The 26,333-nt window shown below is 56.4% G+C and overlaps 2 protein-coding genes across 7 annotated transcripts in view; one reads left to right on the forward strand and one right to left on the reverse strand.

The window, feature by feature from the left end:
* Nucleotides 1-847: 847 nt before the first annotated feature.
* On the forward strand, nucleotides 848-15,897 carry PTGES2 (prostaglandin E synthase 2). 5 transcript variants are annotated; one of them, XR_009702056.1, is made up of 8 exons: nucleotides 848-1,150; nucleotides 2,332-2,529; nucleotides 3,213-3,271; nucleotides 3,643-3,792; nucleotides 4,061-4,261; nucleotides 4,591-4,708; nucleotides 15,345-15,452; nucleotides 15,662-15,897. XR_009702056.1 is itself a non-coding variant. In XM_061199861.1 (8 exons), the coding sequence occupies exons 1-7, from the start codon at nucleotides 881-883 to the stop codon at nucleotides 15,399-15,401; spliced, it is 1,053 nt and encodes a 350-aa protein (XP_061055844.1). In that variant the 5' UTR covers nucleotides 848-880; the 3' UTR covers nucleotides 15,402-15,446; nucleotides 15,662-15,897. The 5 variants fall into 5 exon arrangements, 4 of the variants coding, with proteins under 4 accessions (XP_061055844.1, XP_061055843.1, XP_061055846.1 ...); XM_061199861.1 differs by having other exon boundaries at nucleotides 15,345-15,446; XM_061199860.1 differs by lacking the exons at nucleotides 15,345-15,452; nucleotides 15,662-15,897 and adding an exon at nucleotides 5,178-5,846.
* SLC25A25 (solute carrier family 25 member 25) overlaps nucleotides 15,191-26,333 on the reverse strand; it is a 34,092-nt gene continuing 22,949 nt past the window's right edge. The window contains exons 1-10 of one of the 2 annotated variants that reach the window (XM_061199859.1): nucleotides 26,032-26,301; nucleotides 23,578-23,704; nucleotides 23,398-23,485; nucleotides 22,305-22,416; nucleotides 20,932-21,090; nucleotides 18,811-18,963; nucleotides 18,363-18,470; nucleotides 18,096-18,263; nucleotides 17,375-17,525; nucleotides 15,191-17,263 (exon numbers count right to left, since the gene is read on the reverse strand). In XM_061199859.1, coding sequence (XP_061055842.1) covers nucleotides 17,079-17,263; nucleotides 17,375-17,525; nucleotides 18,096-18,263; nucleotides 18,363-18,470; nucleotides 18,811-18,963; nucleotides 20,932-21,090; nucleotides 22,305-22,416; nucleotides 23,398-23,485; nucleotides 23,578-23,704; nucleotides 26,032-26,190 — 1,410 coding nt within the window. In that variant the 5' untranslated portion in view covers nucleotides 26,191-26,301 and the 3' untranslated portion in view covers nucleotides 15,191-17,078. Of the gene's footprint in view, nucleotides 17,264-17,374; nucleotides 17,526-18,095; nucleotides 18,264-18,362; nucleotides 18,471-18,810; nucleotides 18,964-20,931; nucleotides 21,091-22,304; nucleotides 22,417-23,397; nucleotides 23,486-23,577; nucleotides 23,705-26,031; nucleotides 26,302-26,333 lie in introns of those variants that run through there. The other variant, XM_061199858.1, reaches the window with a different exon arrangement.

Genomic DNA, 26,333 nt, shown 5'->3' on the forward strand with positions numbered 1-26,333 from the left:
CGCTGTCAGACTCCGCCCCACGTCCCGCCCCACTCAGAGCCTGGTCCCTGTCTCGCGCCTCATCCCGGGAGCGGAGCTTTGTGCCCCACTGGCCTTCAGACTCCGCCTCGCCCCGCCCACTCCTCGAGCCCCACCCTTCTCCCGGCCGCCGGGAGGGGCCATCCCGGGGCTGCCCGCCGAGAAGCCTAGGTAGTTGAGCCTCGGGCCCTCAGTTTGGGCAAAGGAGCCCGACAGAGGGGTGGGAGAGCTTGGAATCCCCACTCCGCCCCATCCTGCCGCTGGGGACCTGCGGGTCGGCGACTCGGCGCCTTCGGGTGGGTGAAATAAATCTGAGACACGTGGTTTCTAAGGCCCCCTGTGTGTATGGAAAATTTTATGGTTCGGGCCACAGAAGAAACGGTGCAGCGGTGCGGGAGGGCAGAAAAAGCCCGATTCGAGGACACCCACCTACTGTGGGTCGGGCTGGGCGGTTTCTGCGCCTCTCATGGACCCGATGCCGTGACGCTTTCCCTGATAGTCTGAAGGGTTCACTCTCTTTCGATTGGGTGCGTATTACGGATTACGCTGACGGCCACATGGCGAGCTACGTGGCCGAGTTCCTGCGTTCGTCTCCGGGTCACCACCGAGACCAGTTACATCCACACTTTAGAAGCCGGGGCATTTAGCAGACATCCCCAGGTGTGTTTCTTCGGCTCTGACGGATGTGTGGAACTGGGCTCCGAGGATTCACGCCCAGTCCCACGAGAGCTGGCCCTCCCCACTCGGCATCACTGTCACTCCTGGCAACCTGCGGGGCGCCGGAGACCTGCTCCTTTAAGAGGAGCCTGAGCCTGGGCCATCTTTGTTTCTCGCGCCCTCCCGCTGCGCCGGCGGAGCAAACATGGCCCACGCTGTGCGGGCGCTGTGGCCCGGCGGGCGCGCTCTGACCTGGAGGCTGGGCGGTCGCCCCGCGCTGGGACTCCCCGCGCAGAGCCGGGCCGGCTTAACCGGGGCGGCGGGAGGTCCGGGCCCCGCCGCCACCACCCGCAAGGGTTGCCCACGGCTCCTGGGGGCGGCGGCGCTGGCCCTGGGAGGAGCCCTGGGGCTGTACCACACTGCGCGGTGGCACCTGCGCGCCCAGAACCTCCGTGCCGACCTCTCAGCCGCGCAGGTAAGCCCGGGTCGGACCAAGTCTTGGGTAGGGGCGCTCGCGTCAGCGCCGAACTTCGGGACTTCTGGGAACCGGCGGTGTCAGGAATCGCCTCCTCCGTCCGCTCTTGACCTTGGACCAGTGACTTGGTTTTAAGCCCCCGAGCCCTCAGCGTCCTCATCTGTGAAATGGGGCGCTACTGATGCCTGCTGACTAGAATTCTCGTTGTTTCCAAGTCGTTTTTCTAACGTGTTTTAAGACTTTGATGGAAAGATTTGGAGATCACTGAAAAGGGAAAGCCTCTTGTACAGTGGATGGCTTTACAAACATTTTATCGTGTCCCTCCCACTGTCTCCAAATCCCGAGGTTGTGTATTTATCAGTGCTATTATTAGTATTTTTACGGAACTGATGACCCTTAGACTCCAGGCCCTGAGACACGGAGGAACAAGGGTATGTCCCCCAAGCCGGGTGGTGGCCCAGCTGCCCTTGCGATGCTTTGTACACAGCACCAGCACCCCCCCACACACACACCCACAGGCGCCCCTTTCCTGAACCCATGGGAACAGGAACGGTAGATGGGGAGTGGAATTCTTTGTCTCCCTGCCCGCCCACCTCCATGTCCCAGCCTCAGTCTCTCATCTCTGAACAATGGGGGAGCAGTACTGCAGCTGTGGCTTTCAAACATGAATATGCTGCAAGCTCACGTGAGGCTCTCCTGCCCTATGCAGGCCAGTGGCCCAGATATAACGCTCCCCTCTTGTAGATTTGAGGTAGACCCCGCTCGTAAACGCTGGGCTGTGCCTCCACACCCCTTGAAGGGGTCGGGGTGGGCACTCCCAAGTTGAAACAGTTGCATCTGGGGGGGCACACCTGGCGCTGTCTGAAGTTCCCTTGGGACAGGAAGGAGAGGAGAGATGTCTGTCTAGCGTTGGACAGAGATGAGAAGATTCCTCCTACACAGAACAGACTTTCTACCCGGAGAGCCCACTGGATGGGCTCTTGGCTGTCCACTGCAGGAGCCTGCTCCCCACCTCCCTTCACCTCCCTTTCTCCCTGTCACCCACCCCCCATTCCTCCTGAAGTTCTCAGGTCATCCTAGAAAACTCTCCTGGGAAACTTTCGCTTGGGGGTGGGGCCTGGACCTGGGGGCGGGGCCTGGGCGCCAGGCCTCAGAAGCGCCCTCCTCTGCTCCTCATCCAGCTCTCCCTGTCCAGCCGCCTGCAGCTGACTCTGTACCAGTACAAAACGTGTCCCTTCTGCAGCAAGGTCCGCGCCTTCCTCGACTTCCACGCCCTGCCCTACCAGGTGGTGGAGGTGAACCCTGTGCGCAGGGCCGAGATCAAGTTCTCCTCGTACAGGAAGGTGCCCATCCTGTTGGCCCAGGAAGGAGACAGCTTGGTGAGCCTTGGGGAGCTCCCCCGCTGCCCCATTGTCCAGGCTTGTCCTGGAATACCCCTGAGTTGGGCCCTGCTCTGCAGCCCTGGAAGGAACTTGGGCTCTCCGGGCCTCGGCTGAGGATTATGAACCCGTGAGTCTAAGGGAGACAGAGGACCACAGAGCTTAGCAACATGGGTTCTGAAGTCAGGGTGGTCTGGGTTCAAGGTGGGGCTCTGTCACTCACTGGCTGTGTGACTTGGGGCCAGTCACTTAGCCCCTCTGGGTTTGCTTCATTAATCAACAGAGAACCATACTCTCCAGGGTGTAGGGCTTGGCTCCTAGTACGTAGCTTCTGAGTCTTCCCGGCCCCTAGGTGCCCAGGAGGCCAAGCGGGTGAGTGGGCAGGGCTCAGATCCTGGGTCCTCCCCACATTCTCCTCCCCATTAGCCACACTTGGGTCTCCCTTACTCAGGACAGGCTTCCCTGAGGGCGGGGAGTGGGTCCTGGGGGAAGGGAAAGCTCAGTGGGCATCGATTTTAGGGGTGAACCTCCAGGGACAGACAAACAATGCCCAGGTTCCACCCAACCAGTTTCTGCAGAGTGCTTGGGTGTCAGGGTTAAGAGCCCCGGTGATCCTGCCGGTGGCCAGTCAGCCAGTTCCCCCCGCCCCCCACAATCTTGATCTAAACCATCCTCTTCTCCAGCAACAACTGAACGACTCCTCTGTCATCATCAGTGCCCTCAAGACCTACCTGGTGTCGGGGTAAGGAGCCCCTGAGGCCCAGGCTGGCACTGCATCTCATCCCGTCTCCTATCTCAGGGAGGCCTCCCCTAGGTTCCTGCATGGGAGTGGGGTGGGGCTGCTGCTTAGATTTCCAGAATGGGCCACGGGCATCACTCTGAGACTCCCCCTTCTTCCGTGCATCTCCCTCTGTTGGGGAAGTGCTTCTGGTATCTGCCCCAAGTCCCTCTTGCTGCAGGACCTCCTGTGTCACCCACAAGAGGGTGGGAAAGCTTTTGTGGGTCAGTCCTGGGGCTGGATCAGGCTGGGGTAGATATTCATCCCGAGGAGGTGAGGGCTTAGTCTCCTGGAGGAAGAGGGAGTCAGGGTGAGGCTCTGGATATCTCCCAAAGGCAGCCCCTCGAAGACATCATCACCTACTATCCACCCATGAAGGCTGTGAACGACCAGGGCAAGGAGGTGACCGAATTCTGCAACAAGTACTGGCTCATGCTGGATGAGAAGGAGGCCCAGTGGATGTATGGTGGGAAGGAGGCCAGGACGTGAGTGGGGCCGGGGCCGGCCCTGGGGATGTGGGGAGGGGCTGGTCTTCCCCAGAGGGGACCAGGCTGAGCGAGATGCTGTGAGCGGGGAGCAGCCTGGGAGACCACGAGGGCTGGGGCTGAGCCACGGGTGTGACTGACTCTCCTTGAGGACCTCCTGCTCCCGTCCGTACACTGGGCTGTCTAGATAGTGCACCTGCTCCCCCACCTCCCAGGCCCTGGCTCAGGAAGCCCACCTGGCCCGCCTTCTGTCCCCCCTTGCCCGCAGGGAGGAGATGAAGTGGCGGCAGTGGGCAGACGACTGGCTGGTGCACCTCATCTCCCCCAATGTGTACCGCACGCCGACCGAAGCCTTGGCCTCCTTTGACTACATTGTCAAGGAGGGCAATTTCGGGACCGTGGAGGGCGCCATGGCCAAGTACATGGGCGCAGCTGCCATGTACCTCATCAGCAAGCGGCTCAAGAGCAGGTGATGGTGCACACGTGTGTGCGTGTGCACGCATGCGCGCATGTGCGCGTGCACCTGGGGGCCTGCCATCCCCAAGTCCCCAGCATTAGCCAAGCTGAGACTCAAACCCAGAACCCCTGTTTGCCTCCCCCAACCCAGGGGAAGCAGGGCTGGCCTGGGAGTCCAGAGCTGGGTCCCTGCCTTGTACCTTCCTCTGTTTCCCTCTCCATGGTTGGGTCTCTTGTCCCGCTCCACCCCCCGAAGTAGCCTTGGCCCCCGGGCCTTCTCGCTCTCCCCACCTGTGCCAGGTTTTGGAGTTCCCCTGATGGACTTACCCTATTCCTACCCAGGCACCACCTCCAAGATGACGTGCGTGAGGATCTCTACGAGGCTGCCAACAAGTGGGTGGCAGCTGTGGGCAAAGACCGGCCCTTCATGGGGGGCCAGAAGCCAAACCTGGCTGATCTGGTGAGTGTGGTGGTGTGAGACGGTGCACAGACCAGAGGGTCTGTCCTTGGGGTGGGGGAGGCCCAGGCAGGCAATACCTACGTCTCACAGCTCCTCCATCCCAGAGGCATCTGCCTCCACCGGTTGTCAAGGGCTTAAGGAAAACCAGTACTCCAGGCTTCTACCCAGCAAAATTCCTGGGACAGTGTCTTGTTGGCCTGACTTCAATGCCAATCCTTGAAGCAGTCCTACAGCCAGGGTAGAATATATTGATTGCAAGGCTCTGGTCTTGGAGCGAGTGGTGGGGTCCCCTCTTCCCGAATCCTGCAACCAACCCACACACTTCATTCAAAGCCTTGCGTGCAAAATTGGCCCATTAGTGGGTCACGGGGCTCCCAGAAAGGGGAGGTGATGGGCCCAGGGCACACGCCTGGCAGAGGGCGGGGCAGGTGTGGACACCCCCTCTGTACCCGCCCCCCCCCTCCCCCAGGCAGTGTACGGTGTGCTGCGTGTGATGGAGGGTCTGGAGGCCTTCGACGACCTGATGTGTCACACTCACATCCAGCCCTGGTACCTGCGGGTGGAGAAGGCCATCGCTGAGGTCCCCCAGTGAACTGAGCATCCCTGCCGGGAGGAGGGAGGGAACAGTGGAAGACACCGGCTGTGGGGGACCAGGGCCGCTGGGCCAGCACCTGCTGATGCTGTGATACAGTGCCGCAGGGGACAGGATCATTTGACCTCTTGCCCACCCCACCCTAACTGCCCCCTTACTTCTAACACTGGACGTCTGCTGGAGCCCTGGGGCGCTGGGGGACAAAGCCCAGGCTCAGTTTCCATTCACAAATGTACCCCCGCCCCCCGGGGCATGGAAAGCTACCTCCCTCACCAGCTGGAACCCCTCCTGGGCCTCCCTGCTCTTTAGCCTTCTCGGGGGCTCTCAAGACTGCCCTGTCTGCGCCCCGTGGGTGGGAATCAGGTTGGGCTCCTGCCCTGGGCAAGGGAAGTAGGGACCGTCCGGTTTGGGGAGGCCCCATCCCTGGCTCCCCCTGGTTCCTGCTCTTCCCAGGTGTCCCCAGGACTGTGTGTCATGTTCACAATAAAGAAAAGGTTTGCTGCTCCCCGCGTGGCGGCACCATAGTGGAGGTCTGCAGCCAGTAAATACCGTTTTTCCTGTGCTTACTAGGTGTCAGGCCTGGGTGAAAGGCTCAGTGGGCTTTGTGTCCCATAACCCCTGGGACACGGCCATGGGATGTGCAGCAGGGAGGTGCAGAGATGGCCCAGGGTGCAGGTCCATTTCTGCTCCCCACTGACCGTGGGGCTCTGGGCAGGGGCACCCCTCTCGGCCCGAGTCTCCTCATCTGTCAAATGGGCACAATGATGGTCCCCACCTCAAGGGGAAGTTGTGAGGGCTTGATGACAGGATACAGGTCAAGTGTGCAGAAGGGTGCCTGGCTCAGCAGGGGCTGGGGTTGTTCCAGTCCTGCTCTGGAGACCAGGAGACGAGGGTCCAGAGGACACAGTGCCTTCCGGGGGCCCCTCTGGTAGCAGACAGCCACCCAGGGCTTCAGATCCCAGGCCTGGCACTTCATGGTGGGAGAGGGGGGATGCTGGGACAGGGGTCTATAGAGAGAAGCGGTTCTGGGAACGAGGCAGGGCTGTGGGGTCCCTGTTCCCCTAGTTTCAGCAGATGAGGGGCACACTGGTCTGCCGAGGTGGCCCTGCAGAGGCCGGACAGGCAGCCAGTGAGCTGAATTCTACCTCCCGGGCCCTCCCTATTGTGCAGTGACTGGGCAACCCTCTCAGAGCCTCTCAGGAGAGTTTAAATTTTTTCTTTGTTAATTTTTTTTAAAAAAATTTATTTATTTTATCTATTTATTTTGGCTGCGTTGGGTCTTCGTTGCTGCGCGCGGGCTTTTCTCTAGTTGCGGCGAGCGGGGGCCACTCTTCGTTGTGATGCGCAGGCTTCTCATTGCGGTGGCTTCTCTTGTTGCGGAGCATGGGCTCTAGGCCCGCGGGGTTCAGTAGTTGTGGCACACAGGCTCAGTAGTTGTGGTTCGCGGGCTCTAGAGTGCAGGCTCAGTAGTTGTGGCGTACGGGCTTAGTTGTTCCACGGCATGTGGGATCCTCCCGGACCAGGGCTCAAACCTGTGTCCCCTGCATTGGCAGGCGGATTCTTAACCACTGTGCCACCGGGGAAGCCCTGTTAATTTTTTTTAAACATAAAAACAATTCATGGTCTTTGGGGACTTCCCTGGCAGTCCAGTGGTTAAGACTCCGTGCTCCTAATGCAGGGGGCATAGGTTCGATCCCTGGTCGGGGAACTAAGATCTCACAAATTGCACGGTGCGGCCAAAAAAAAAAAAAAAAATTCATGGTCTTTGTATTAGCAAACATTCAAATAAGGTAAAAGTGACAAACACTCTGGAGGCAGACAGTGTCATTTTGGGAGCAGTGGCCTCGGCTTCTGCAGGGCTGTCTGCCACCTGCTTGTTTTTGTTCCCATGGCGAGCATCTGTCCTTGTCACCGTGTCACACTGGCTGGGTCTTCATGGCTGCAGAGTGCTCCTTCCTCTGGGAGGAAGGAGAGAAGCTGAGGCCTGAGGCCACACCAGTCTGTGGGATGAGGAGCCGTGGAAGCTGCCTCCATGGGGCCAACAGGTGTTGAGGTCTCCCGAGTCACCGCTGTGTCCAGGATGCAGTTTCCCCTTCATTGATCAGCCTTTAAGTCCCAAGGCGCCTTTGCTCCAGGGACCTGCAATGGCCTGTGGACCCCAGAGCCTCCCTCAGCAGGGCAGGAACTAGGCCAGGAGCGCCACGGGGCTGCATCCCTGCCCCCCTCCCCACTTTCCCTGCTCTTCACAGACGGCCTTTTCCTTGTCACCCCCCGGGGTTACTTGGTGCTTTTCCAGCTGCTCAAGGAGGCCGACTCGCCTTTCTCTGTCTCAATCCCAAATTCCCCAAAGGGAGCATTTGATGTGACCTGCTTGGGATAAGGCGTCCACCTTCAGTCCATGGCACCGTGGCCTGGGGAGGGTCTCACGTCCCACAGCCCCAACCTGTGCTCCCTGCCCTTTCTGCTCCTACTGCTAAATCCAGTGATCGTGTCTCCCAGCCTCGGCTTCCTCTTGAGGCCTGGTCTGGCTAAGGATGCGCCAGGGGCAGGCCAGACCCCAGCTACTCATCACCACCCCTCGCCTTGTTTTCACAGAGATGTTTTCTTCTGTCTTTGCATTTCTCAGAGGAGGCTATGGTTGATGGCAGAGCCATGCCGGGGATAGGGGCCTGACTCCTGACTGGGGCTTTATCCCTGGTCTGCGGCAGGCAGAGAGGAGCCTGCCCACACCCTCCTCACCTCCACTAAATGGTCACCTTGATGAAAAGTCACCTTGATGAAAAGGACTGTGCTAACTAGGCCCATTCCCTGTGACGGGCTGGAGGATGGCCAGTCAACGCAAGGCCACTACGGGGCACTGAGTCCTGCTTCTGTCACGGAGTATTTCCCCCAGAGGTGACAACCTTGCCTCAGTTACCTTTTCCCATAACCAGCAGAGGGCGGTAGAGGATGCAAAAGCCCTGTAGGGGACGGCAACAAGACCAGGTGCTGCCACCTTGTGGCCAATTCTGGGATCGCATCTTTGGGCCATCTTCATTTTCCAGGGACTCTATTTGCCCATCTGTAAAATGGGTTTAGCATGCAAAGTGCTGAAGATGGGTAGGTAGGAAAAGTCACACCTTTCAGGGGAAAAGGCCGCAAGCTAGGAACCCTTGCCCCATCTTGGTAATGCTCGGGTCATGGCGTGTGCCTGTGGGCATTGGTAGCAGCAGAAGGCCTGAGGTGGGAACTCTGCAGTTGTTTGCTGTGACCTTGGGCAAGCCCCATCCTTGCCCATCCATGGGCAAGCTCTCGGAGGTCAGTTACCCTTCATGGGGTTGTTGAAATCAGGGATGGGAAGGTTGCACAAAGTTGATGTGCATTGTTGATGTGTGAGGGGTGTTTTTCTGCAGCCGGTGGGGTCTGCTGTCTCTTCTCAGAACACACTCCCTGCTGTTTCCTGCTGGGCTCCTGGAGTTCACGGCCAAGTGCTCCAGGAAGTAAGAAGGGAAGAGAGTCGTGAGAATGGCGAGATCCCTCCTCCCTGGGAGTCAGGGAGGGCTCCCTGGGGAGAGCAAGCCGCAGCAGGGGCTTTAAGGATTAGGATTCTGGTTCACTTATTTTGTTAGATTATTAAATTTAAAATATTCATTTTGATTATGCAAGTAATTGTTCATTGTGCATAAATAGAGCTTGCGGATAGGCAAAAAGATGATACCAATTATTCACAGACCCATCACTGAGATTTAAAAATTTAAATATCAAAAATTTAAAAAGTTTTGGGACTTCCCTGGCAGTCCAGTGGTTAAGACTCCGCGCTCTCAATGCAGGGGGCACAGGTTCGATCCCTGGTCGGGGAACTAAGATGCCACAAGCTGCGCGGCGCAGCCAAAAAAAAAAAAAATTTTTTTTTTTTGGAGAATAGCCTTCTAGTTATTTTTATTTATTTATTTTTTTAAAGTAATCATTATTGTGTGAGTATCCAGGTACCATGCAAAGCACTTTGTATGGATTCTCTCTTTTAGTCATCACAACCCTAGGAGGTAATTATTATTATTATTATTATTTTTAAATTTTATTTATTTATTTATTTATGGCTGTGTTGGATCCCCGTTTCTGTGCGAGGGCTTTCTCTAGTTGTGGCAAGCGGGGGCCACTCTTCATCGCGGTGCGCGGGCCTCTCACTATCGCGGCCTCTCTTGTTGCGGAGCACAGGCTCTAGATGCGCAGGCTCAGTAATTGTGGCTCACGGGCCGATTTGCTCCGCGGCATGTGGGATCTTCCCGGACCAGGGCTCGAACCCGTGTCCCCTGCATTGGCAGGCAGATTCTCAACCACTGCGCCACCAGGGAAGCCCTCTAGTTATTTTTTATGTAGTCTGCATATAATGTGTGTGTGTGTGTGTGTGTGTGTGTATATATATATATATATATATATATATATATATATATATACACACACACACACACACACACACACACATATATACACACAAAATATTTTATATTTATATATATAATTTATATTTTATGTACAATATTTATATCTAACAGTTAAATGGGGCCTATTTTGTGGCAAGCACCATTTTAAGCACTTTACACATATTACCTCATTTAATCCTTTCAACATCCTATGAGGTAAGTACAAATATTCCCATTTTACAGATGAGGAAGCTGAGGCATCAGAAAGGTTAAGTGAATTGCCTGGTGTCACACAGTAAATGGCACAGGCAGGATTTGAACCCAGATCTCCTGGCTCCAGAGTCGATGAGCTTAATCACAATGTCACATTACTTTTCTCTCTCTAGATACATATTTTTTAAAATAAAAATTCAGATCACAAAGTAGCTCCTCAGCCACATTCCAGATCAGTAACTGTTCTCCCTCACCATTTCTAATGACTGTTCCACAGTATGCCATGCTCCACTGGATGACTCTTCCCTAATTTTTTTAACCAGTCCAGTGGGAAGGATGTGGACGGGCAGAAGTGTTTAATGGGGAACAGGGCTGGTAGTGGGGGGACAGTGTGGTGTGGGCTGAATAATGGCCCCCAAATATATCCAGGTCCTAATCCCTGGAACCTGGAAACGTTACCTTACGTGGTAAAGACACTCTGTAGGTGTGATTAAATTAATGATTTTGAGATGGAGAGATTTTCCTGGATTATCCAGATGAGCCCTAAATGTAATCACAGTCTCTTTATAAGAGGGAGGCTGAGGGAGGTTTGACTAAAGAAGAGGAGATGTAAGAACAGAAGTGAGAGGTTGGAATGATGCCAGGAAGAGGTCAAAAGCCAAGGAAAGCAGCCGGCCTCCAGAAGCCAGAAGAGGCAAGGAAATGAATTCTCCTTGAGAGCTTCTGGAAGGAACCAGCCCTGTGGGACACCTTGATTTCGGCTCATTGAGATTGATTTTGGATTTCTGGCCTCTAGAACTGTAAGGGAATAAATTTGTGTGTGTGTGTGTGTGTGTGTGTGTGTGTGTTGTTTTTTTTTTTTGGCTGTGCCACGCAGCATGCGGGATCTTAGTTCCCCGACCAGGGATCGAACCTGTGTCCCCTGCAATGGAAGCACAGAGTCTTGACCACTGGACCACCAGGGAAGTCCTGCTTTTGTGGTTTTTTTGTTTTTTTGTTTTTTTTAAAGGGTATCTAGGTCTACCTAATGAGAGTCAGGCAACAGATCTAGGGGGAATAAAGGCATGGTGCTTCTCTTTTTTTTTTTAAATTTATTTATTTATTTTTGGCTGTGTTGGGTCTTCGTTTCTGTGCAAGGGCTTTCTCTAATTGTGGCAAGCGGGGGCCACTCTTCATCGCGGTGTGCGGGCCTCTCATTATCGCGGCCTCTCTTGTTGTGGAGCACAGGCTCCAGATGCGCAGGCTCAGTAGTTGTGGCTCACGGGCCTAGCCGCTCTGCGGCATGTGGGATCCTCCTGGACCAGGGCACGAACCCGTGTCCTCTGCATTGGCAGGCGGATTCCCAACCGCTGCGCCACCAGGGAAGCCCTTTTGTGTTGTTTTAAGATGCCACGTTTGTGATGATTTGTAGCGGCAGCCATAGGACACTAATACAAATGGTACAGACCAGTGTAGTCAGGGAAGAGAAGCGGCTACAGGGAGCCAGGTGACCCGGGACAAGTCCCTTGCCCTGTGTCAGTTTCCTCCTCCCTAAAATGAGGGGCAGGGGTTGGGCTCTTTGGTGTAGCAGGGGCCCCCCACCCTGGCAGGCGTGGGTGGAGCCAGCTCATGGGGCTCTCACAACTGCCGTGGGGAGATAATGTTTGGTCCTCGGCCACAGGGACCGTGCTGAGCGGCAATAGCAAATGGCCCGAAGAGACTGTTCCTTTGTGCCGCTCCCCCGCCAGCCTCTGTGTTATGGGACGCTGACAGCAGGAGAGGCCTAGGCTTGCCTGGCCCCTGGGGGCTGAGGTGGGCCTCTGACCTTCTTGTTTCCTCTCTGCACTCCTGCATCACTCCCCTCCTGCTGGCCTTCCCACCCAGCGCTGGCCAGCCTCTCCAGCCACTATAGCTGGGATGCGCTGCTCTGCTCCTGCTTCTTGGCCCTGGAGGGCAGGGACCAAGGTCCACGCCTGGGCAGAGGGGCCCGGCAGGCAGGCTGTTCCTCTTCTCACCCTTCCCCTACATTCCAACCCGCCCAGACCAGCGAGATTGGGACTGGGGGCAGCCTGGCCAGAGCTGAGGTTGAGAACAGGGCTTCAGAGTCAGCAAATCTGGTTTGAATCCCGGCTCAACATGTGCCCTCTTTTGGGGGGTGGGGGAACGCTGTGGCTTGTGGGATCTTAGTTCCCTGAACAGGGATCAAATCCGGGCCCTCAGCATTGAGAGTGGGAAGTCCTAACCACTGGACCGCCAGGGAATTCCCAACATTTGCCCTTTGTATGAACCCAGAGGAGTCCCTTCCAGCTCTGAGCTGTAAGGCAAATATTGTGTCCATCTTGCTCGTGAGCAAACTGAGGCTCAGAGAGGCATGAGATTTGCCCAAGATCACGCCGCCAGGTGCCAGGATTCAAGCACAGGCCTGCCCCACTTTTCCCCGGTTCTGTGGCCTCCTGGCCAGGAGAGCGGCCAGACGCCAGGTGTCACCCACCTGAGGTGAGGCAAGGAGCACCTGCCCCTCAGTGAAGGTCCCTACAGGTGGGTCGTGGCGTGGTTCCAGGCTGCCGGGCATGCTCTGGGGGCAGGGGCCCCAGCAGAGCCCACGGCATCTTCACCCCCAACCATGCAGCGCGAGTGGGGTCCTCTGACCTGCCTTCGAGGCCGCGTCACCTGCTCACGGTGAGGCCCTGGGCAAGTCCCTTCCTCTCCTGGAGGTTTAGTTTCTGCCTCTGTAAAATGGGGACATGGTGATAGCAGCACTTGTGCCCTGTGTGTGCAGAGCCCCAGCTGGCGCTCAGCGATGGCGCTCCCATGACTAAGAGATGAGATGAGATGAGAAGGTCTGACTTCAGAAAGGAAGCACGAAGAGGATGGGCCAGATCCCACAGTGGAAGCTGCCCCCACCCCCATCCCATGCCAGAGATCCCAGGCCTCCTCACCAGGGGAAGGAGGGAGGGGGACTGGAATGAAAAGCATTTAGGGGAAATCACTCTGTGAGTTTGGAATCCGGGATGGGGCAGGGGAGCTGCGAGATAAAACTCTTTATTAAGGACCAGCCATTTCCGTTTCCTGTCTCATTTCAACTTTCCAGCAGCCCTCCCAGGCACGTCTGGAGGTAGGACGGAGGTCTGAAATGAGTCTCGCTGGGCTAAAATCAGGGTTGTCAGCAGGGGAGCGTTCCTTCCGGAGGCTCTCCGGGACTTGGTCCTTGCCTTTTCCAGTTTCTAGAGGCCGCAGCGTTCCTTGACTCAGGCCTCCTTCCTCCATCTTCAAAGCCAGTGACCTCGGGCTGAGTCCTCGCCCGTCTCCCCGCCTCTCTCCCTGCCTCTGTCTCCCACATGGAAGGATCTTGTGACTACATTGGGTCCCCCTGGATAATCCAGGCTACTCTCCCTATTTTAAGGTCAGCTGATTAGCAACCTTAATTCCATCTGTGACCTTAATTAGCCTTTGCCATGCCACCTAATTCACAGGTGGTGGGGATTAGGACGTCGCTGTCTTTGGGAGGAGGTATAATTCTGCTTCCCACACCAAAGAACATTTGGATGGGTTTTATCCGATTAGTAACTATTCATTAAGCATGTGGTGGGTGCCGGGCACCTACTGGGAACAGCAGTGAGAAAGCCAGCAAGTACCTGCGCCCTCTAGTTAGCGGGGAGAAGTGCAAGGGAGAAAAACAAACTGGGTGGGAATGAGCTGGCCTGCGGGGTGCAACAGACTGCCATTGGAAGTAGGGTGGCCAGGGACAGCCTCCGTAAGAAAGTGACATTTGATTAAAGACTGGAAGGAGGGATGAAGGAACAAAGGAGGGAGGTTGGCTTGGTGACACATCAAGTGTCACCCACCTCAGAGCACCTCCCAAAATTAACTTCTGTGCTGGAGAAGCCCCACTCCCAGCTGGAAGGAACTGAGGACCTGGGAACCTGGGACCCGGCCACCGTCCCAAGAAGAAGCCTGGACGGGGTGGGGGGGGGGGGGGAACGACCAACTTGACAAGACCCAACCAATGGTTGGGAAATGGTTTATGCCCGTTACCCTGGTAACAAGCTGACGCAAGTGGCATATTAGTTTCCTATGGCTGCCGTAACAAATCACCATGAACTTGGATGGCCGAAAACAATAGAAATGAATTCTCTCACAGTTCAGGAGGCCAGAAGCCAGAAATCCAGGTGCCAGCAGGGTTGGTTCCTTCTGGAGGGTCTGAGGGAGAAATCGTTCCTGCCTCTCCCCTCGCTTCAGGTGGCTGCCTGCAATCCTTTTCTTTTTGGCCGCACCCAAGGCTTGCGGGATCTTAGTTCCCCGACCAGGGCTCGAACCCGCGCCCCCTGCAGTGGAAGCATGGAGTCTTAACCACTGGACCACCAGGGAAGTCCCAATCCTTGGCATTTTTTGACATGTCGATGCATCACTCCAACCTCTGCCTCTGTCCTCAAGTGGCCTTCTCCCTGCGTGGTGCTCTCTTGCCTGTCCAGATTTCCCTCTTTTATAAAGACACCAGTCATTGGACTTAGGGCCCACCCTCACCCAGGATGACCCCATCTTGACTTGATTACATCTGCAAAAACCCTACTTCCAAATCAAGCAACATCTGAGCTTCCCAGTGAACAAGAATTTTGGGGAGACACTGTTCAACCCAGCACAAGTGGTATACGCATTTCATGCAAGGGCACACTTCTGTGTCTCCCTACAGCCTCTGAATGCCAGCGCCCCCTGGCACGTTCCCCATACAGTCCCCCACCAGCCAGTGGCACCGAGGGCTGTCAGTGGGGGGATGGGGACTGGGGTGTCGAGTTATTTAATGAACATTTCACTGAGCACTCTGTGCACTGGGCACTGCCTTAGGTGCTAGAGGTACAGCTGCAGACACATTCCCTGTTCCCAGAAAGCGAATAAAGAATGTCCAGGGGGGCCCTCCAGCATCTCTAAGTCAGAAGGATGGGCAGGAGCCAAATCTGAGGCTGGGGAGGGGCAGCCAGTGAAGTGAAGAGAGGCACAGTGGTGTCTGGAGGCGCTTCAAGCAGGAGACAGGGATCAGCTCTGCTCGACATGGGCTGAATCAGGTGAGGGCTGAGGAAGGACCAGACTCACTATCTCCTGGGGCACTGGAGACCTGTCAGAGCACCCCAAATCCAATGAACATGCATTCTAAAGAGGGGGTGCCTCCAGAAGCCCAGAGCGGGTAGCTACTCTGAGGGGTAGCTTTCTCAGGTTCTCTCATGAGAAAAAGGGATTTGTATTCTAACATGTAAACAGCCCCATGCCACCCAAGCCCAGGTCAGGAAAACCATGGCTCCATCATCAGCTCTGAAACAACTTTATTAGAAGGCTGTTTTAAATGACAACTTCCAATTCTTTCTTAATTTGCTTTGTCACCAATTCCAGTTATAACTATTTATATATAACAATAAATCTTGCATTGATCTTTGCATCCTATTTAAATTGTCCCCATCAGGCCGTTCCGGTGAATGGAAGTGTGGCTGTGCCGTTGCACGTTGACCAGCATTACTGAGCAGGGGTAGCGGGGGGCCCAGGACAGAGGGAGCCCGCTTCACAGGTACAGGTGGGGAGCCGGCCGCCCTCTCCTCTGGCCCCCACCCCAAACTCACAGTGATAGGCACCTCACTGCCTTGTCTTTCAAAAAGGGTGAATAAAGAAATCCCTCCCAGTCCAAGAAATGATTTGGACTTCCATCTTCAACAGGGTTGAGATTTCCCCCCCTCTTCCTGCCCCCTGATCAAACCCTCAGATCCTAAGGCTTCCTATTCCTAGGTGCTGGCCCCGCCCTGACCTGCCAAAGGACTGTCTCTCCGTGATCAGAGCCCTTCTGCCTTCTTGCCTTTCTTCTGTCACCAGTTCCGAAAGGAATTTCTTTGGACAGACATGGTGCAGCAGCGAGAAGGGTCACTCCCACGGCCCCCTCCTTCCTCTTCCCATCCCACCTCACAGGTGTTGGGAAGGTGCAGTCAACCAGGAACATAAATATGAATAAAAAATGAACTTGAAAATGACAGGCTATTAATTAAACAAATCTATAAAAATAGTTAGGACATAACTCTGTTCAAATAAATACAAAATAAATAGGCTCCAAGCAGTGTGATACGTTGCATCAGTGGAATGTGAGGCTGGTCCCACTTTGCCCCAGTTGGGATTGGACACGAATCCCCGGGGCATCAGAAACAGACTTTAACGCGGTCAGCCAAGCCATTGGCTCTCTTTGTCTTCCCCCTGGAAGAACAGAACTTGTACATTTGTCCAGCTTGTTTTTCTGAACAAAACCCTTTTTCCAACAATACATAATTAAGGCCTTGAACACCTTTTCCTCCTCTCACCAGGGCGTGCAGACTCAGGGCAGAAACTGCCCTTCCTGCTTCAACACAACGCCCACTGCCCTCATGCCAGCGGGGAGGGAGAGGGAGTTGGTTCTGAGCTGGTGCCAGTCCTGACAGAGGCCAGGGCCAGCTCAGAGCCCCATGAGCCCCCCAGCAGCAGGGAGCAGAGGCCCTCTGGGTTCCAGGACCCATGAAGCCATGCGCCAGGACGCCAGGCAGCCTTGCCCTCATCATGCACACGGGCATCCAGGTGCCCGTCTGCGGGGCAGCTCAGAAGCCAGACTCCTCCCTCTTCCCTGCCAGTGGCTGCGCTGCCGGTTGGGAAGTCGGGCTGAGGTCAGGTAGAACTACCCTTCCCCACGGACTGGGCGGAGAGGAGCAGCGTGGCAGGGGGAGTGGGCTGCGGGCCCTCCTCCTACCATTTAAAACAGCAGCAAGGAAGGAAGCAAGGTGGGCCCGGGGAGGACGCTCAGCAGGCCCAAAGGCACCCCGCGCCAATGGTCTGGCTGCGAGGACGCGATGGAAGAACTAAGCCAGCCTCCCAGCCCAGCTATTCGGCAGGCAGCACAGGAAATGTCCTGTCCCCACGCACGCGAGCCTGTGTCCTGCTGAGCCCTGGACCCTGAGGAACACCCACAGGTCTTCCCTGGAATGGACACGAGGGTCAGCCAGGGTCAGCAGGACAGACCCAGTGGGCCTGCCGGCTCTGCCCCCACCCCTGCAGGTGCATCCCAGGGTTTTCACAGCTTGGCTTAAGTCAGCTTAGTGTTGGCACATTCACAGAATGAGATGGCTACACATCCCGGGGCTGCAGGCCCAGGATCAGCGAGTCCGCGGGCGGGCTGGCCTCCCTCCCGTCACCGCGACTGCACACCCAGGGTGATCTTCAGGTTCTCGTACACCACATAGCTGATGCTCACGGCCGGAATCACCTTCATGAAGTTGGGGGCCAGCCCCCGGTACAGGCCGAAGGCCCCCTCGGTCCGCAGGATCTGTTTGAAGAGGCTGCTCATGGTCACCTCCGGAGCGCCCTCAATGGAGGCTGCAGGGAGAGAGGTCGCCCGTCAGGGGCCTTTCGCCGGCTCCTCCCTACGTCCCAACCTGCCCGGGGAGATGGGCCCATGGGGACTGACTGGCCTAAGACCAGCCTTACCTTGGGCCTGCATCCGGGTCCTGACCAGGGCCAGTGGGTAGCTGGCCAGCTGGCCACAGGTGCTGGACATGGTGCCACAGGCCAGGAGCACAAACACGCCGGGGTCTGCGCTGTTCACTGCATAGCGCTGCAGCCAGGCATTCTTGAGTGTCTGAAAGGGCAGAGGGGGGCGGGGATGAGCCAAAGGGCCTGCAGGCCCCAGGAAGGAAGGGCTTGTGAGGCAGTGAGAGACTGGGGGGCTGAGGGGACAGTTATCGGATCCACACAGGGGGCGTCGCCCCATCACATGGGATCCGTGAGGCCACTGTAACCTGATTCACTTGGCCTGGGCCGGCCTGGGCCAGCCTGGGGCTGGCTGGGCTCCCAGCCTGCCTGCCCTTTGTTTCTGCTGTCACTGGGGATTTCTGGATAGGATGGGGAGCAGGGATGACGCAGGGGCAGCCCCTCCCTTCCCTCCCCCGAGAGCCGGACTCCTGTGCTCCAGAGTCTGCTGGGGGCCCAGGGAGCCCCCAGGGCATCGTGCTCTGTAGATCTGCCTGCCAAGCCCCTGGGGGTACAGAACCTGGGGGCTGCCAGGGGCAGGCAGTGTGACGGGAGACCCCTGCAATGGACAGATGAGTCTGGAAGGAGACAAAGGCGGGCGGAGGGGTGACACATGGCCAGGAGGGGGTTTCTGAATCTCTCCTGATGTTCAAGGGGCCTGAGTCCTCTAGGGCCTCACCTCGTAGACAGCCAGGTCTATCCCAGCGTAGGGGATGATCCCCAGCATGTTGGGAATGTAGCCTTTGTAGAAGGCGGCCATGCCCTCTCTGGCCAGGATCTTCCTGGCGCAGTCCAGCATGCCCGAGTACTGGCCTGTTTTGCGCAGGGCCATCCGGGTCTTCAGGACCTGCAGAGCCCAACGGAAGCGACGGAAGTGTGAGCCCAGCCCACTCCGCACCCTCACCTCCACACACACTGCCCGCCCCAGGACCAACGTGGCTCTCACCTCCATCGGGTAGATGCTGCTCTGGGCAATGGCCCCTGCCAAGGACCCTGCCACAAGCCTCTCGTGAATCCTCAGAGTCTCTTGGTCACTCCCAACGAGACGCTTGATCTGGAACAGGGAGCAAACAGACTGATACCCCCCAGAGACCAGCACACCTGCTCCTGCCCCGCCCTTCCTCCCGGAGCCTGTCAGGTTTAGCCGAGACCTGGTGTCCCTGGCACTTTTGATGCTGCCCAGGAATGGAAGGAACTGGCCCCCAGTGGAACTGGTTGGTGGCAGAGCTGGGGTCAGGCTCAGGCCGTCCCACCCCCCACCTGGCCCTGCTGTCCCTCAGGTACAAGGACTGGTTCCAGGTTCCAGGGAATCAACAGGGCAGGGACCTCATTCCAGGGGAAGCTCAGGAAGCAGCTGCTGATGGGCGACCCTCCCTGGGGAGCTGGGTCCTCACCTGTTCATAGGCCATGAACTTGATGGCCGACTCGGGGGCAATTTTGAGGACGTTGATGCCATTGCCGCGCCAGAGTGATTTGGCCCCTCCTTCTCGAATCATCTGGGTGAAGCCACCCACGATGCACATGTTGTTGCTGCGGGAGGCGTGGACCTGGGGGGGAAGGACAAGCGGTCAGAAGGAGCTCAGTGGCCACAGGGCCACCATTGCCTGACAAAGAGCCAAGATCGAGGTCGGCAGGCAGGCTCCGCCCTCGTGGTACTCTGAGGCCAGCTCGGTACCCTGAGAGTCTAACGTGGCTGCTCTAGGTCCCACTAGATTCTGCTGTGCACCTGCTGGTGCCAACCCCATGCTAAACACCTCCACAAGGACTACTTTAAAAAAAGTTGAGCTTTTTGGACTTCCTTGGTGGCGCAGTGGTTAAGAATCTGCCTGCCGATGCCGGGGACATGGGTTCCAGCCCTGGTCCGGGAAGATCCCACATGCCGCGGAGCAACGAAGCCCGTGAGCCACAACTACTGAGCCTGCGCTCTAGAGCCCGCGAGCCACAACTACTGAGCCCGCGTGCCACAACTACTGAAGCCTGTGCACCTAGAGCCCGTGCTCCGCAACAAGAGAAGCCACCGCAATGAGAAGCCCGTGCACCGCAACGAAGAGTAGCCCCCGCTCGCCACAACTAGAGAAAGCCCACGCACAGCAACGAAGACCCAACGCAGCCAAAAAATAAATTAAAAAAAAAAAAAAAAAACTGAGCTTTTTTTTTTTTTTTTAAAGTGTTTGGTACTTTATTTTATTTATTTATCTATTATTTTTGGCTGTGTTGGGTCCTCGCCTCTGCGCGAGGGCCCTCCCCAGTTGCGGCAAGCGGGGGTCACTCTTCATCGCGGTGTGCGGGCCTCTCACTATCGTGGCCTCTCTTGTTGTGGAACACAGACTCCAGACGCGCAAGCTCAGTAGCTGTGGCTCACGGGCCTAGCCGCCCTGCGGCATGTGGGATCTTCCCAGACCAGGGCTCGAACCCGTGTCCCCTGCATTAGCAGGCAGACTCCCAACCACTGTGCCACCAGGGAAGCCCTGAGCTTTTTATTATGGAAAATTTTCAAACATATATAAAAGTACAGAGGATTACATAATGAGCTTCCATGAACCCATAATGAGCTTCAACCATCATCAAACCAGCCAACTGATGCCCCCCCTCCCCCATTAATTTAAAGCACATCCCTGGCATTTTGTCATTTCACCCAAGGACAGTTTTAATCTCTACAGCATTCCTGGGGATTTGGTTAAGAAAAACAAACTGATGAGGCAATTTGTTCGAACCTCTTAGCTTCCAGAGGAATAGAAGTCCTGGGGGTGAAGTCTGGGTCACCCAGCTGGGACGGTGGGACCCCGGGTCGGGTCCCAGGCCCAGAGCTCCTCTCCCCGAAACACTCGCCTCCCTGATTCAGCACCAGAAGGGAGTTCTCATTCTTCCATCCATAGGCCTCAAACCGAGGCAGGCCCAGGGGGCGCTGAGGGGGTAAGGAAAGGATGACGCCTTTTCTGAGCAGGGTTCCTGGCACAAAAAGTGCCAGAACGCAAGTCAGGGGACAAGGGGGTGACTGGCCACTGTTCAAAAGACACTGGAGTCCACTGGTGTGTCCTCAGGCAGCTCGATTTCACAACCTTGCTCCCGACTTGGGTTCAGCATAAGCTGAACCTGCCCTGTGGACGTGGAGTCGGGTGCCCAGCCAAGGGAATGGTGTCCAGGCCAGGTGAGGATCCGCTCCCACTGCCCCCCCACGTGGTGGCCTACGTAAGATGCACCTAAGGAAACAGGTTCCTGCCACACCCCAGTTCTCACTGGGGTCATCTGCCCCCAGTACGGCCCTGTAATGTGACTCCTGGCTTAAGGGCCTCAGAAAAAATTAGATCAGGCCACCTAGGCCAGGATCTAATGTGCAAAAGGCCACCTAGGCCAAGATCTAATGTCACCCTTGTCTAAGCAATAATTCTAATCTGATTTACTGGGTTAGAAAAGTATGGGCCCAAAGCAGGGCCCCAGATAAGGGAGGGGAAACCAACCCACCAAAGAAACCCAAGGTGGAAACCAGGTGGCTTGGGGCCTGTTTTCCTGCGTACCTGCATGAGCACTTTGAGTCTGTCCAGGGGGGCCGTGCAGGTTCTCGATACGGCCCCCGCCCCACCGCCAGCCACCAGGTGTCTCCACCACATCCCCGTCTGCCTCTCCTCCACCGTGAACTCGTCGGGGACCGTCAGATTCTCACCCACGTCAAAGATCTGTGAGGAAGACCAACAACGATATTTCTAGCAGGCTCCCGACGCTTGTGGCAGAACTGCCGGCAGACAGCTAGGTCCACAGCCTTCTGCCGCCTAGAATGGACCCCCTACCCCTTCGCTATGTGGAGGCAGCAAAGCTCTGAGCTGTCTGTGGCCTTGGAGAGGCCCAGGTTAGAACTGAGAGCACAGCTGGAAGAACGCAGGTAGAAAACCACGCGGACAGCCCTTTTGGGCACTGCCAGGGGCTCCTGCAAGAACAGCTTACAAAGGCATGTCAGCTGAGGATCACCAGGCTGGCTGTACTGGAAGGTTCAAGTCAGGGATAAAAATTCTTCTGAAACCCGATGTGTAACCAGATCACGTTGGCAGAACGTTATGCAAGGCTTCTGCAAACACGAGAGGGTTGTGCTGCCTGTGTAATGCCCTCTCTCCCAGGCGGCCTCCTGGCTCGGCAGGCAGAGTCAGTTCTGCTCCAACCCTGGGGCTGCAGGCCAGACCCACGGGGCAGCGGCTCCTACCCACAGAGCGTCCACCTAATTTCACCCAATGAAGATGCCAGGCGTCCCCTGAGGGCACCTCGGGAGACAGAGGAGGAGGAGCAGCTGCGGCCTCCTCTTCTGGAGTCAACGGTCCAGGATGGATAAGACTGCCACCAGGGGATACTCAGCAAGGACCAGCGGAAAGGGATGCTCGTGCATGAAGGGGGCTCGCGGGCAGGGGGTCAATGGGGCCACTACCAGTGAGGGTGCAGAGCTCTGTGTGTTTCTGACTGGGGGTGAAAGAGCAGTGGGGAGGTATTCGTTTGCCATAGAGAGAAATGACACAAAAAATGGGGTGGCCGGGGGGAGAAACTGAACAGCTCTGCTACTGGATCTCTACAGAGCAGCCCTTGGGAGGCTTTGGGAGAACAAGGAGGCTCGGGGAGAGGGTGCTTACAGTGGACCTTGAAGAACAGGCAGCACGTGGGGACAGGAGGGCATTGTTTCCAGCAGAGGGAGCCCCGTGTTTGGGGCATGGGTGGGCCGTTCAGGTTGGCCGGCATGAGGGAGATGGAGGGAGCATGTGGAGGGCTGGCAGAGAAGTAGACAGCCCTGCCACTGAAGGGGAGGTGGGCTGGGAACCCCCACCAGGATGGGGGCTAATGCTGGGCAAAGGGGACCCTATGAACGGACGAGGGAGAAACCGCCTTCCGGCCCCGGGAGCACGGGGCTCACCGTGGAATGCTTCCAGTACAGGATGATCTCAGGGATGTTTTCCACGGGATGCAGGAGGTGATAGTCTCGCCACTCGTTCCAGTCGATGGTCATCGTGCCATTCTTGTCCATGCTGCAAGACAAATGCATGGGTCGCCCAACTGTAAACAGGCCCCATCTGTCAGCCGCACTTCCCACCTCCAGGGGAGCCGAGGGCAGGCACGTGGCCACCAGGAAACCACAGAAGGCGCCTCTGCCCCGGAGGAGAAAAGGCCAGGTGGCTCCACATCCCACCTGGCACAAGAACGGGATGTAATGGCCCATGAGAACCCCGTTCTGATCAGGCACAGAGGTCAAGGAGGGAGGCGGTCCCGAGAGTGACACGGATACTTACTAGGTGACAGGGCCCCAGAAGTGGCCCGTTCGTATTCTGACAGACAGACAAAGGAGGATGCAGAGGAGAGAGGAGAAACAACACAAATAAGTGGTCTGAGCGGAGGTTAGTGATGCAAGCACACGCCACGGCACAGCACGAGGACGCACCCTCCACGCGGAGGGGAGCGAGGGCCAGAGGCTGCCGTCCCTGACCAGCTGGCTTCGGGCCCCTGGGACTTGGGGAGGCTCGGGAGGACAGGAAGTGGCTCTGGGGCTGTTCTGTGCGAGTTCCCAGCACAGCAACAATGCCAGTCCCCAGGACCACCCCTGGCCTGCGGGATGCCTTTCGGGGCAGCACATCTGAGCGTTGTGTTAAGAGGAAGTTCCCCGCAGTGGAGGGCGGCCACGTGAGCCCTGCCCCTGCACGACCGGGCAGAGAAGGGTGTTCCTTGCTGGCCTTTCACCTACTGAAATGCCCCACTAGTCTTCTCTCTTAGCGGCTGGCTGGCGCTCAGGCACTCTGCCAGGTGATCTGTGATTCTACCACCGGGAGCTTACCAGGAACCCGGGGAGCGGCTGGTCTCTGGGAGGGGTTACTTATTCATCCCTTCCAACCACCAGAAGCCAAAGTTCACGGAAACAGGGTCAATACAGTGAACGGCACGAGGGAGTGAGTCCAAGAAACTTTCTTTCGTCACACTTTTGTTAAACCAAACGCAGGGGCTGGCTACGCACTCACCTCTTGAGGATTTTTTCTGCCTGCTGTTCAGATATCTTGACTCCCAGGTCCCGCAGGGACTGCATGATCTCCTGCGCGTCGATCCGTCCTGGAACAACAAAGGCCGTGAGCCGGGAGCCAGCCCTGTGGAGAGGCCCAGGACCGCTGGGCCCACCGCTGGCCCCCGGGGGCAACGCTCACCATCATTCTTCTTGTCCAAACTCTTGAATACCAGCCTCAGTTTCTTCTCGTGATCTTGGAGATAATGGACAAACTCTTCAAAGTCTAGCTGCCCATCGAGGTCTTTGTCGCCAGCTTGTACAATTTTCTATAAAACAAAAGTAAGGTTTTGTCCTCCAGCTTTTCCTGTCCTTCGTGGTGTCCCGTTCCCAGGACACACTACTCAACCGTGAACAGAGGTGGCCCCATGACCCGAGACACTTCCCCTCCTCCACTCCCAGGGCCACCACCACCTGGATCCCCTAGGGCCGGCCAGAATCCAGCCAAGAGCCCGCCGTGTTTCCCTCATGAGCAAAGAGGAAAAAGAGCCCGCAAGAGGAGCCCTTCTGACAGAGGCCGGCAGCGGTGGGCTTGGTACTTCCACCAGGCCAGCTGCCCGGCTCCCCTGCAGCCCTGTCCCTGGTGCCAGGCCTCAGCACCACATGCTCTCTGCCCAAATGTGGGGTGGCCCTGGAGCTCCAGATTCCATCAGAAACTCTGCAGCTTGCTCTTTTTATCCCTAAAAGTGGCACTGGCCCAAGAACAATTGGGGGCGACCAGGGTAAAGGTACAGGGCAGAGCTGGCCCCTGCCAATGCCTGCTTGGCAGAAATACTGCCAGAGAGAACTCTGGAGGATGGAGAAGTGGTAAGAGCAATGGGAACTGTTCTTGGGCCTGTGCTTGATGGCGCTGCCTGTCTCTGATCTCAGGGGAGCCAGATGCTATAACCAACCTCAGCTCCCTTAACCAGGCACTGAAAAGCAGGGCAGCTCCACTTAGGAAGAGTTCAGTGACCCAAGGAAGCTTTAAGAGACCCTTTCCTTGGCAGTGAGGGTCCAAAAATCTGCGCCTGCCCTTAGAGATGAGCTCTAAGCAGCTGCAGTCCGTTTTGGATGCTCAGCAACTGGAACTTTTCCACAAAAGCACAAGCACTTGGTTTGTGCCCGGGATCCTGCTAAATGCTTTATCTCTCGTAACCCACTGAATCCTCGCAAACAGCCCTAGGAGGTGGGTACTATCATTTCCCCCATTTTCCAGAGAAGGAAACAGAAGCTCACGGAGGTTTAGTAATTTATCCAAGGTCGCACAGCTAGGGAAGTGGTGGGCAGGATTCAAGCCAGGCCTGTTGGACTCCAGAGCCACCTCCCTATAGGGTCTGCTGCCATTCTAAAGGTTAATCTCAAGAAGGTGGGGAACATACATGAGTCACTCCAACCCAGCAACACCCCAAAACTAGGACCAAAAATCTCCTAAGCAAAATGGTTATAGTCTCCCTGTGTTGCCCAATTCTCTCAGCAAGAAATACCGTCACTATCCACAAACCAATGTGGGTTTCAAAGTCTTCTGAGCCAGTGGGTTTGGAAATTGATGGACCATTGGCTAGCTGGTCCTCTCCGGATACTGTGTCACCTAACATGATCCAAAGAACAACTCAGGGAGGGTGTGGCCGGAATGTGAGACAGAGGCTGGCACGTGTTCTATCAGCTGTCTGGAGTAATGTTAACTTCCTGCAGACATTTGTGCTCTCCACCAAAATACAGATTACGTATAGGTTAGCACCCTAGATTTATGAGAGGAGCGGAAACAGAATCTGCCTGTCATTTAGAGAGGAGGCGAACACTAGGCATGAAGCTCGTTGGTATCTGGGTTGCTCTGGCACCAACGCGATCCATGTGCCTTGTTGGGGTGGGTGCCCGTGATACAGAAAACTCAAGGACACGCTCATGCAGCTGATTTCAAAATATTCTAAGTCGTTGCTTCTACCTCAGTCCTGTCTCCTTCCTAGGATATGCAAATCACCACGCCCTGCACACCATCTGACCTTCACTGCCATGGTGAGCAACGGGGGACAGCACAGGATCTGATTAACGGAGACGTTGGGGTGTCCCTTTAGGACGCAGGCGACCCCCTCAGACTCTGTAGCTGTTTCCCCATATTTAAAATAGTAATGATTTCTGCTGCCTCCTGCTCCAAAGAGACGCCTAGGAAGGTCCCCTCACCACTGCCCGTTGGTTTGTTTCACCCAGGGCACAGCCCTGTCACCTCCAGCCTCCGCAGCCACAGTTCCAACTCCTGGGCCTCCAGTGAGGGGCCTCTCCCCTCCCATCCTGCCCCCCAGCTCAGAGAAAGCAGCTAGACTGTGCCCCCACTTCCTGGCCCTGCACTGCTTAGAACCCCACCCTCCGCAAGAAAATTCCTTTCCATCTCCCACAAGTGCCTTCCCTATAATTCCAGCCTTCCTTGGAAGTCACATGAGAGCCAGTCACTCCCATGACGTACGTAGCCCTTTAGCCGCCTATAGTTATGCGACAGCTAGGGAAAAAACTGGCACGCTTAGAAATGGGGGGGACCTTTGAGGTATGCGGACCCTCTACCAGCTCATCCATTCACTCAACCAACACTGATGAAACGCCCGCTGCCTTCCGCGGTACAGACCTGCTTCCACTGGCGGTAGGTGGAGAACTCCTGGGAGGGGATAAAGACACTGAGTTTGAAGATGGACTTCAGCTCGGCGGGAAGCCCCTTGGACTCGAAGTACTGGAACTCGGTCTGGGCCTCCCCGATGAGGGGCACGTACAGGCACAGGCAGAGCATGCTGGTGGGAGCTGTTTCAGGCGGCGTGGACGCCAGGGAATGCTGCCCAGCCCAGCACACTTGCACAAGGTATGCTGGGACGCAGCTGTCATTGGCTGCCTCCACCCTGTCCTTTCACTTAATTGAAAAAAGTCTGCTCACTG

This window comes from Eubalaena glacialis, chromosome 9, assembly GCF_028564815.1.
Source record: "Eubalaena glacialis isolate mEubGla1 chromosome 9, mEubGla1.1.hap2.+ XY, whole genome shotgun sequence".
Taxonomy (NCBI): domain Eukaryota; kingdom Metazoa; phylum Chordata; class Mammalia; order Artiodactyla; family Balaenidae; genus Eubalaena; species Eubalaena glacialis.